The sequence below is a fragment of the Thalassophryne amazonica genome, chromosome 22 (genome assembly GCF_902500255.1).
Source record: "Thalassophryne amazonica chromosome 22, fThaAma1.1, whole genome shotgun sequence".
In the NCBI taxonomy this organism is placed as follows: Eukaryota; Metazoa; Chordata; class Actinopteri; order Batrachoidiformes; family Batrachoididae; genus Thalassophryne; species Thalassophryne amazonica.
In genome coordinates, this window is record NC_047124.1 from 5,910,518 (window position 1) to 5,922,919 (window position 12,402).

The window sequence follows — 12,402 nt, forward strand, 5'->3', positions numbered from 1 at the left end:
GTGAGAGAACGGAACTACTCTGGTTAGCTGTGCAGCGCTAACAGTTACGACACGACATCTCCCACCTCCTCACCTTTTCTTTCTCCATCTGGAACCAAAAAAAACAAAAGCTTTTCGTGACTGCTTCGGTGAATGCAGCCGAAAACAAAACCGTACACCATGATCCATGTGAAGTTATGCTGTATATATATAAATGGATGGTCCCCGTAAGTGGTCAAATCCTGCGATATCACGGAGGGTTCAAACAAGACTACAGTCTCCTATTCAGAGAAACTGGCAGTGTCAATTCATTGTCATCACACACACAGATGAGGCTAAATGCTAATGTAGTGACTTGATGCAGATTGTGCAGCAGTTACTAATTATCACACAAATAATCTGCATCACAAATAAAATGCTGGATTATTTTGTACAATACTTACTGAATTCATGCTAGGTCTCGGCCCTGCTAAGCTTCTTTAGCAATAAGTGACGCTACACTGCTTGTGTTAACTTGGTTGCTAGCGCAATAAAACAGTTACAACATATTGTATTTGCACTCTCCATTTTGTACATGACTGACTGCAAACTGTACTGCAAGCTCTGTTTGACAATTTATTTTTTGGTTAAAACAGGATTTATGAAGTAGAATTTGTGGTGTTGCTAGCCTAATTTACTGCCGCTTTGGATACGGCTTCTCCCATCACCTCATTGCTCAGCTAGTAGTAAGAATGTGAAAACACTGCAAATTCTCCAAATCTGAATTCAGTCCAAAATATATCCACACAATAATTGAGATAGCATATTCAAGCAATCCCCCAATTAGGAAGAGTTATGTAAAATTGATTTTAAACTTGCTCTCAAACTATACAAGAATGTATTGGTAGCCAGTTCTCCCCCCAAGAGCAAATATTTTATCTGTCAACTGGATCAGAATTATTTTCTTCAGCTAACTTCAGTCCTGAAACAGAATCTGCACAAAAAATAATGTGTTAATTAAATAAACATATGACCACTGAAAGGTGAAATACCCACAAACATTTGCAGCACCAGCATAACAAAGCGTCCCTTCAAGCTTCGTCAGCGGTCCACAATATAAAAATACATGGCATAAATCCCCCCTAGTGTACATATATGGTACTACATCAGAGGCCGTTGCGTGTACGTCAGCGCCCCTACATCAGTGGGCGTGCATACTCAAAACATCACTTCAGCACAATTAAACAATTATTACAAAGAATATTACTGCTGACCGCGTTCACAGTCTTCACTCTGAAGAGGCAATCTTTGAATCTGAAACTGATTCCCTCACGTCTCCTGAAGGGTGGAGCCCAACCTTCGTATCTGCCGCGTGGCTAATAAAATAACTGGATAACCAGTTTTCAGCAAATTTCATGGAAAACTGGATCTCACCAATGAGGAATGACTGATTGAGTTTAGGAAAGGTCAGTCCAGATCTAGATACAGACATTAATTTTTTTGAATTAATTAATTAAATTGAGGTTTCTTCAACAGCAGAGATTGGAAAAATTGTATTTTTTTCTTGTGTTAGCCAAGTTTTTTAAATGTTTTCCTGAAATGTCGTGGAAGTTGTGTATCTCATGAGTGGAAATAAGACTATGTGGAAAAATTCAAATTTGGATGTTATCTTATTTTATTTTATTTTTTTAATCAGTCAAAATATATTAACCAATAAAATGTAACAACAATTAAAAATGTGAAAAAGGTAGAGGATGTCATCATGATGATGCGAAGGATCCAAAAAATTTTAAGAATCCAGACTTTGACTATCTCTGGGCCACAATTCTTCATGTATTTATTTAAAAGGTGGTGGTGGTGGTGGTGGGGGGGGGGTCAATTCAATAAAAATGTGACATGTGTACAATTCATAACATAATTAATGTATTTATGCACTATAGTTTGTCATTGTTTAAACGAATAGTTTTGCACTTCACTGAATGAATGTGAATCATTAAAGTTAGATTATTGTTCAGATTTCATTCTTGTTCATCAAAGCGACAGAACGTTCCTCCTCAATTTTTACTTTTTAAAATTTACACTGCTAAAAGAGAATTTTGTTCTGGAGGCAAATGTAAACATTATTGCTCCATACCAAAGGCATAGACGGGACCATGTTTGGGGGTGTGTCTTCCTAACCGGATATGACATCACACTTAGACTCCACCCCTTTTGCACAATCCGGGCTTTGTTGACAAAACTTAACTTCATCTTGTTGTTCACAAGTTGATATTAGAGACAATCTACTAAACAACTGCTAAACACATTATCAAAACATGTAAAACTGTATAAAATAAAGTTATTACTTTGAATCACCAAAATAACTTGTTCACCTCCGTGATATAAATTTACAACAACATGTCAATGAGAAAAAAGCATCGCGATGACAGAAATTACAACTTATCTCACATTTTTTTGGTATTCAGGCAACACAGAACACAGTGGAGAAAACGTCCAACGCACAAGGCTAACAAGTGTAGCGAGCGGGAAGTCCAGACCAAATGCATAACATCTAACAAACATATCAGGGCTCCTTACGTCCATACACCAGGTCCACGCCCGGGTCTGGTAAAGTGAATTTTATCCACACAGTGTTGTGAAATGTGCAGCACATTGATGGCGTAGTGAATAATTACGGTTTTCTGGAACTAACTGTCACACACATATGCTATCTTCCTAGCTAGCTGGTTCGGTTGCTAGCCGGGTCACAAACAAACAATGATGTGATTGTATTTACAATTTTTGTACTAAAATGATATAGATCCGGTCTTTGAACAGATGTTACTTTAGAGCATCAATAAAATTAACACATTATAACCCCACTTCGCGACAAGCTCACTGTTTCGCTAGTTTTTACTCCACTGTGCATCCCATCAGTTTAATTTTTTAAGAACTGAATTTGTTTAGTGGAGTTTTGTGTCCATTCCTCTCACATCTATGAATACTTGTGTTACTGTAATGGACAGTTGATATTTGAACAACTCAACAGTTTTACAAAGACAACAGAGTTGTTAGTGTTTAACAGTTGCCACTCGCACAGCTAGCGAAACCTCAAGGAACTGTAGACATTAAAGCTACAGAAAATAGTTAACAACTCGAAATGTAGTTGGATGAACGTGTCAAAAAAACGTGCCAAATCTATAAATAAAACTATTGCATTAAGATACGATTAGCATCACACAGGCTTGTCAGAGCATGAGCGAACCGGTTAGCTTCCATCTATAAATACTGAATTTTAGAGATTAATGTGGAACCATCTAAGATAGTTTGCATTTGGTTAGTGATGCTGCACCACATGAAGTCTATATTCACATCTTTGTTATTGTAGAGCCCCTCATATGAGATTTAGTAATAAATAAATATCACAGAATCATCATATTGTTAAATGTCCAATACTTTCACACGCGTATGAATTTTATTATTAATTCCAGCTATTATTTGCTTTGTATCATGAATTATTTTCAAAAATATAACTAAATAGTAACATTCAGGGTCTGTGTTGTATTTGTAAACAAACAAAGGGAACAAATTAATGAAAGATGGACACTTTAGCCAGTGTAGACAAATTAATTTTTAAATTGTGGTTTAGTTTTACTCACAAAGAGGGTAAACAGATTTGATGTGGCCAAATTATTACAACAAAAGACAATTATTTAGTAAAACATGGCTCCGTGGGATTTATTTTGGCTGCTAGCATTCGTTTTGAGGTCATTCATCCGTCTCACTCGATCTGGTATGGAGGTCAATCCTGTTTCATACGAGGGGCTAAATCATTGTTAGTCTGTTAGCATTTAGCCGTGTCGTGTGGCTAGCCTGGTTAGTTTGGACAAATGATTAGAATCTTAAAAAGCTACAATATCTAACAGTCAGTTTCAACATGTTGTTAAGTAATTTTAAAATGGTAAACGACACAGAAACGCATTAGTGTTAATCGACAACCAGTTCAAAGGATTCCAACATCCTCCATGACGACAGTTTGGTTTGTTTAAAAACGTCACATCTGCTGTTGTTGTTGTCTTGATTTCCTGTGAAGAACCACCAAAGAGACGAACCGATACATTCCAGATGTTTAGTCTCCTCCGGCAGGCTACGCCCTCAACAGTCCGCAGCGACTGCTCGTTTTGTTCTTCAAACTAAATTCCAGCCTCTTCCCTCGCTTCCTAATTTTATGTAAAAGTTCCTCTTTTCAGAGATCGTACCTGCTAAAGTACACATGATCACACCTCCAGGTTAAAGGTTCCTCATTGGCCGGGTTCTGCAGGGAGGCGGGCTTCATACATGCTCAAGGCGTGATGGACAAACTCGTACTGCTCACCTGTCTGGATCATACCACCTCTGCACACAAACAAACAAACAAACAAACAAAAAAAAAACTGTCAGCAAAATAATACTAATAACCGCCCTGACTCGTGGTGGAGGAAGAGGAAGAGAGAAGTCTTGCTTCAATTGAAGTCTTTATTACCGCAGGAGTGCCAGTTTGCGCAAAACCTCAAATCTTACATGAAAAACCCTCAGCATTAAGTGGTCACGCTTAAATGTAAAGTTAGCACAATATATATTCAGCATACATGATATCAATTAAAAGAAAACTCCACATTCTCCCATCCTGATAATAAAACACAAGAACTTTTCCAACACAAACAAAGCACACGTTTGATTCATACGACAACCTGTTGGAGACTAATGCTGCATTCAGTAGCAGCTGGGAATTTCAAGTGTCTAAAGTCGAGTAAAATCAAGCTGAGTAAAATGTACTCTGCTGGGATAACATTTGATCCCAGTCTAAATAGAGTAAAATATAATTTACCACGGGGCTAAATCAACTCAACATAGTGTAAAATCAACTCTTATTGGAGTAAAACCACTTGCATTGACTAGACGTGTCGCCGACTGAACGGTCCTCCCTGCCCTTCACTGTGCATGCCTCATCAGCGGTGGTTCACCGATTAACACCTCGTTTCTGCTTCAAACTGCCTCCAGTCATCATCTATCTCAGCGACAGATATCTGAAGCTTTTGTACAACAATCATTTCGGCATAAATTCAGCATTATTTCATCAGAAAAGGCGGAGGAACCGATCGCAGCGCCACAGCTACACGGCTGCTAGCTGTTGCGTTTACTGACTGTCCGTCATTTCAAGCATCACAGAGGATCGCATTTTTCCTGCTTAAAACGGCCTTGCTCTGTGTAAAACTGACTTAGAATGATTTAAGAGGTTTATCTTGTCATCTGATGGTTAATGATCCCATTAATCCATTTGTTCGCTTTGGGTAAAGAGACTCCGCCCACAGAGCGGCTGTGCTCCGAAATGACACGTGCAGTGGAAGCAGTTGGTGACACCGGTAGAGCTGATTTCACTCTACAACAGAGTGTCAATCATTCTTACTCTAATAAAACATTCAACAAAATAGATTTTTGCACCTTTTTTTGTTCTTCTGCATTGAACATGCGGTGGCTGAAAAGACGAACTGTAATTTAGATTTCCGGACTGAGGAGCTTTATTGAACGCAGCATTAGCTAGAGGTTAGAATCCACTTCAAAACGTTTTTCACTACGACTTTTACACACACACACACACACAAAAATGTTCCAGAAAACCTGGTGATTCCTTATTAATAAAATATAATAATAATAAAATGAGAGAATGTCTCGGTCACACTGGCATCGCTTTGCTGCAGTTTGAGCACCATCACGTGTTTGCATTACCTGTCGGCTCGAAGTTGACAAGTGATGCTCAGCACATCCACGACTCCTTCCAGCTGCAGCTGCCGACAGCCTATCGTCGTGGCGATGAAACAGCCTGTGCGGCCGATCCCGGCACTGCAAGAAGGGGATTGTGGGTAACAGAATGATGGCAAACAAGCATTTGGAGTAGAAATCGCGTCTCTGTGTCTCTGGCAGTACCTGCAGTGGACAATAACCGGTCCCGCAGTGGTGGCATTCCGTCTGTCCATCTCAACGTCGTTCATCAGCTGCAGCAGCGGCAGCGCTGAGTCGGGGGTTTTGTGGTCAGGCCATGATGTGTACCAGTAATGCTGAAGGGTTGGGGTTTGATTCCCACACTGCACAAATACAAAGCACTTCAAGTCTCAAGTTTTTAAGGAAAAAATAGAGATGGATTGTTTTACACCTCTTCAAAAGTGAAGACAAAATCTCTCTATCACCCCCTAGTGGCTGATTGTATTAAATCTCATTGACATTTATGTGTAGTAAGGAAAATTTAAACTTCACATCTAAAAAGGTTCCCCTGCACAAAGGTGCATTAGAGATGTGAGCAGCTCTTGCTTCTGGGTAATTCTATTATAACAGAATTACAATCAACGCAAATATTTATAGTGAGCTAAAACGTGGCTAGATTTTGCTGTCATTGTAATTCTGTTACAATAAAATTGTCGTTGTGTGGTGCGAGACACCCCTTCATATCTCAGCCTGATTTCAAATAGCATCAATAAGTGATCAGAAGAATTCAGACTCAGCACATTTTGGCTTCACTTTCAGCGAGTGGGAGAGATCAGGGGGCGTGGCCTGCATCCAAAGGGCGTACCAACCTTAAGCGTGAGGCTGCGTGCGGTGTAATGTTCACACTCTCTGACGCCACTGACCAACACTTCGACCCTCCCATAGATCCCCCGCTTCTCCGGCCAATACAGAACACATTTCTGCAGAGAAGAATCCGGATAGAGATGATACAGAAAAATGGAGACTACTGACACCTAATGGTTAAATAATGTATAGCAAAGTATCTATGGATATTACTGATTACAGATTTTTATTATATTATTTGATTAAAATTTAAGTTAATTAATGTGAATTGTATGATAATAATAGATTGCCATATTTGTTTGCGGTAAACTGATTTTTTTTGCATAGTTTTTGGTTTTACCCACGAAAGGGCAGAACAGTAATTTGCATTTTTCATTTCACCTCGTTCTTCTCTTTCAGTTTGGTGATCATGATGATGACAGGCGACTCCTCTTGAAACGCCATCTGCCAGAAGTCACTCACTGTATTCACCATGGGTCCCTGAGTGGCAATGTACACCTTCTCGTCACCTTGGTAACCCTATCAAGAGCCAGTCACACAACATCATCAACAGTGTCATAAAAGCTACATTAAAATGTTTTTTACATTGGAATTGGTGGAGATATGCACTCTGTCGAGTGCTCTTCTAGTTCACAGTATCATGTGACTTATTCTATCCAGTATGGAAAATACAGTAATTAAAATTACATTAGTTAACTGGTGTGATGTCATAAAGGGTTTTAGCCATCTGACAGGTGTCACCAGGTGAGTCCAAACTAAATGTTTTTAAACACAGATAAAGAGGTAACGCATCCTTTAAAGCAGTGTTTCCCAATCCTGGTCCTCGGGACCCAAAGTATAGTACAGGTTTTCTACTCAAGAGGAGTTCAGCTCAGGTGTGTTCAGCCAATCAGCAGCTTGCTGAACAATGGAACACACCTGATTTGTCTTATTATGTATGTGCAGTTAAATGTAAAATGTGCAATAATTTGGGTCCCAAGGACCAGGATTGGGAAACACTGCTTTAAAAGTAAAAAAATATTAAAAAATTCTTTAAGAATATGTTTTAACAAGGTTTTCTGACAGGAAGGAAGGCAAATGTTGCAGAATCTGACAGCAACACTGCCTCCTGCTGGAAATACTTTTATCCTTCATGATTCACAAATTAAGTCATTGTGTCAGCTGGATTTGATTGGGCTATTTGAAATGGGTGGGACTTAAGACAATCTGAAGCCATTTCTGCACTATGGACCAGCGTTGGTTCCTTTATCTCCACACCTACATGGCATTATGGGAAAACTAACTGATAGCGTACGTCCAAACGCGCACGGCCATCTGCACTCAGCAGATCCGAGACTCGGTTCTGGAGACCTGAATGGACTTGAATGGTTCTGGGCCTCTTGTCCAAAATAAATAAATATGTAAACCTCAAAAACCTTCCTGTAGTTTTGTTCCAAATGCAATTGTCTGACTTTGACCCAAAACCTAACTTTCTGGAAGTCCTGTAAAAAAAAAAAATTATCTTCAAAGTTTTTTGTTGGTGTTAGAGTGAATTTATCTATTTTTCCCTTTAACAGGAGGTAAAGATGTTTCTTTATCACAGCACCAACTCAAACTGTGATTACCGATGATTATGTTACCGACCCGTATGTAATTAGCGTTGATGTAGGAGCCCAGCAGGTCGTTGCTGCTGTTTGACTTCAGGACCACTCTGGAATGAGGGTCTAGGAGACATGACAAGGAGAGAAGCAAGGACACAAGTCAGAAAAGGAGGTGAGACAGAAGAAATAAGAGATCCTGTTGGGAGCGCTTTTACAGTCTGCAAAATTCTGTCTTTTTTTTGAAGCAGCCATCATAACCCGTTCACTCAGTAAAACAGTTTAAATACTGCAGTATTGCAGTACTGGTGTTCCGGTGACTCATTCTGAAGAGCAAGATGCAATTTTTTTTTTTTTAAGTTTGCAATTTCTAATGTGTTTTTAGACCAAAGGACTTATTAGACTTACTGCACGCATGGCAAGATTTTCTTGGAGGCAGCAGAAGATGAGGAAATATTTTGCACTTTTACTCCATGACCATGATTCCCATTCATCAATAAGGTGACAAACCAGGCTTGTTTTAACCCAAATGTTGTTGAATGAATTGAACTGAAGACTGTATTAGCCAAGTAGTAATGATAATATTAGTAGTAACTGTTTGTGCTCACACTACATGCGGCTGTGGTGAGTCCAGCTGTACCTCGTCCTAGACCACCTCTGTACGTTGGGTCAGACCCATGCCAGCAGCCTGACCCTGGCCAGAGCACTCACACTAGTCAAACAAACTGGACTTTGGGGGCGTAATGTGCTCAGATGTGGTCTGGAGTGCACAGTGTGAGTAGACCCTTGTTAGACTTGGCTTTAATTAAAAACCTGATTAAACTCCATTTGTCCCATGTTGGTGTTGACCATAACTGAGGCAACACAGCTCAGGCTTTGACCGACAGCAGCATCTTTGCTGTGATTAGCTGTAAGGAAGCTACCTCAGTATCGATGGCCCCCGCCCGCATAACGTCTGCAGAAAAATGAAGTGTGATGACCAAAGTGTTTTACGTAACGTCTTAACATGTGAAAACAAATCAATGTGGAGAAAATAAATAGGCTGCAAGAATGTGAGGGAGGACATTTAATATTAGCTGTTCTTATGGTTGCTAACCTTTGACTCTTGGCCATTCTCACATAAAAAAACTTCCCTGTTTGTCGGGAGACAAGAGATGAGGACTGTTTTCAGAGTATCTTAACAAATTTTCCAGATGTTTCCATCATTAGATTTAACTAAATCCTTTACTGTGGGGTCTAATAACAACAATAAACTGTTTTCTGACAGATTTGGGTTTTTGATGGACTTACTGGGGAGGATGGTCTTGTATCTGTTCTTGGTTCCATGGTTTGGAATATCCAGCTCCTTGGGATCAATAAAATTCATGGGAATTTCCTGAAATATCAAAAGAAATTCGCAGTTATAAATGTATAAACAACAAAATCCTGACTGAAAGATTTACAGAAATATCAGCATTTACTGATCAATAATCACCACAACCTATAATCTAAAACTCTTTCACACATTAACCAAAAATTTTCCAATTACAAAAAGTGAACGGGTCGCGTTCACCTGCTTTCAACCCTACAGACTCAAGGTGGTGCTAGCCAGGTTTAGACCTGATCCTGTCTCACTCCAAGATCTGATTCAATCTTGACTTTGTCTCAACTCTTTTAGAGCTAAAACTGTTAAGGTCCGTCTCACTTTGAGTTATTTTTACATTAACTGACTGCATCCTGACTATAAGCGTTTTCTGAGTCTGAAGCTGATTTAAGATTCTGTTTTGATTGGATCCTGATCCCGACTCCCTTTCTGTCTTGAGCCTGTTTTGAGTCCTGGCTGAATTTAAACTGATGTTGTTTATGTAGTACCTTTAGTCTCACTCAGGTCTGGAACCTGACCTGGTTTTCATTAGATCTCAAATCATTTTTACAATGAATACTGACTTAATCCAGTGGACAACATGAAAGAAACACCAATCAATCAACCAACCAACCATCAATCGAGCAATCAACCAACCATCAATTGACAAACCAATCAATCAACCAACCAACCATCAATCGAGCAATCAACCAACCACCAATCAATCAACCAACCATCAATTGACAAACCAATCAATCAACCAACCAACCATCAATCGAGCAATCAACCAACCACCAATCAATCAACCAACCATCAATTGACAAACCAATCAATCAACCAACCAATCGATCAATAATGGCATAAGGGCAATAATTAAACTATCAGAAGCTCAGTATTTCTAGTTACTCACTGCAAATTCTGCATGAAGCTTGTGTGTGTTGTTGATGATGTCACGAAGCTGCTGCTGTGTTATTGGTCGGCCGGCAGACAGCAGGTACTCCTTGGCCGCCGTCTCCCTGGGGGTTACCACGGCAACACTGAGCGGCTCCACAGCACCCAGAGCAGACATGTCCAACACCAGAGAGACATTAGAACCTCGTCTGGAGATGAAAGAAGACAAGCAGAAAGAACAGAAGAAAAGTGGTGATGATGTCACAACTCATTAACTCAAGTTTGACTACCTCAACGCATCGTTCCATCTGGAAACAGTCACCGAAGCCCAAAATGACAAAAATTATTAGTGTGAGACCCTCGCGCCATTTTTCCAGCTAAGGATGATCTGCCCCCTAGTGGTTAAACTGTTTTTATCCTTTTAGCAGGAATGCTAAAAAGTAAATAACCACTCTGCAGGAACCGCCGTGACCTTGTGGAATTGATATTACTAAAATAATGAGTGTGGCTTCATGAACTTGAGCTTAAATCCCTGCAGAAGGAAGATCTCGAATGGCACAAAAAAGAGAGCAGAGGTTCACCAAAGACAAAAAATTCAAACATATTTTCTAAAACGATAAAGCTCCACCCCCTTGTTTATATATTTATTCACTTTTGGCCCAACATTTTGCTCCAAATTAAGTAAAGCTAAGATCTCACTACAAGCCTAGGAATATTATTATTTATTTATTATTTTTTTTGATTTCCTGACTGCACATCTTTATGACAAACCACCTGAAAATGTAAAGGAAACCCAACAATTTAAAACTTATAATTATTATTATTTTTTTCTTTTTTGAACAGGTTTGTTACAATGTTAAACCCTCCCCTGGCTCCGCCCACCACTCTAACAGAATCCAATCAGAGAAAGTCAGTGGTGACAACATTCCAACCCTCACAAATCCTTTGTTTTCTCACAAATCCAATGTTTTAAATTTCTGGCTCCACCCCAAATGTGAATGAGTTCTATTCCCGTTCAGACTCAAACCGGTTCATTAGTTACTGATTGATCCTGAACTCAAACCAATAAACAGATGTGACTGAAAATACAAAGATTTAAACAGTAAAACTAAAAACTGGAGATGTTTTGGAAAAGTGAAAAGGAGTGTGTGAGAGGTGTTTGTCTCACTACGTGTGAACTAGCTTCCTGTTCAGGATTCCGCCACATCCTGCCTGTCTGATTGCTGATTGGCTGCCGTCCAGTGTGGACAGCACACACAAAGAAAAACATCCCCGTCTTTAAATCTTCCTTCCTTTTGTTACCTTAAGAAACCTCTCAGCACGTTAACGCCTGCAGTGTAAACGTTGATGTAACCAACAAAACAAAATGGCAGCCAAGGTCAGACTACATCAATAGTTGCAATAGTCTGACCTTGGCTGCTATTAATCAGCAGAAGAACAGCAGCAGATTAACGTGCCCGAGATAAAAAACTTTGTGTTTTTCTTATAAAAACATATTTTACCAAGCTCTTAAAGTCTCCCTGATGCCTTTTAATCCAATCTGGCTACATGCTACGTAGCCAAGCTATCTGGGTTGGTGAGTGTTTGCAGCATCTGTGTTAAGATAGCTAGCAAACTCTGTCACTTCCTGGATTAAAAACATTGACAGTTAATTGTAGTTAATGCATTTATAATATCTGGTCTTTATATTATATAAAGTTTAATTTGATAGGAAATATCAGTTTTAATTACTCCTGAACATTCTTTAGAAAAGTCAAGACATTCTGCTAGTCCTTGCAAATTCCATGGGGAAAAAAAAAATCATCTTAATAATTGACTATAAAATGCTAGTCTGCAAAGGAGCGGGACTAGCATACAAAACATGTTTTTTTTTCATCCTTCCTTTCTTCCGTCCTACCTTTCTTGCAGTCCTGCTGCAGGTTTCATCCTGAAGGGGGAGGAGCAGGGTTTTAGTTCGTTATTGGCAGTCACCGAGGCACTGTTGGTCAACGGGGGGGAGTCTTCACTAAAGATGGGGGTGGGGCTACAATAGGAAGTAAGGCAAAATGTTGA

At 39.5% G+C, this 12,402-nt stretch overlaps 1 protein-coding gene and 1 long non-coding RNA gene across 2 annotated transcripts in view; one reads left to right on the forward strand and one right to left on the reverse strand.

Annotated features, from left to right (window-relative positions):
* Positions 1-559: 559 nt before the first annotated feature.
* Positions 560-9,826, forward strand: LOC117504459. Its single transcript, XR_004558802.1, has 3 exons — positions 560-570; positions 1,532-1,535; positions 9,705-9,826. It is a non-coding gene; the product is annotated as an uncharacterized LOC117504459 (long non-coding RNA).
* Positions 4,239-12,402, reverse strand: part of LOC117504456 (receptor-type tyrosine-protein phosphatase R-like) — a 29,296-nt gene continuing 21,132 nt past the window's right edge. The window contains exons 8-16 of the mRNA XM_034163928.1: positions 12,248-12,373; positions 10,370-10,559; positions 9,408-9,492; positions 8,164-8,243; positions 6,922-7,059; positions 6,546-6,656; positions 5,902-6,059; positions 5,704-5,817; positions 4,239-4,332 (exon numbers count right to left, since the gene is read on the reverse strand). Coding sequence (XP_034019819.1) covers positions 4,239-4,332; positions 5,704-5,817; positions 5,902-6,059; positions 6,546-6,656; positions 6,922-7,059; positions 8,164-8,243; positions 9,408-9,492; positions 10,370-10,559; positions 12,248-12,373 — 1,096 coding nt within the window. The remainder of the gene's footprint in view (positions 4,333-5,703; positions 5,818-5,901; positions 6,060-6,545; positions 6,657-6,921; positions 7,060-8,163; positions 8,244-9,407; positions 9,493-10,369; positions 10,560-12,247; positions 12,374-12,402) is intronic.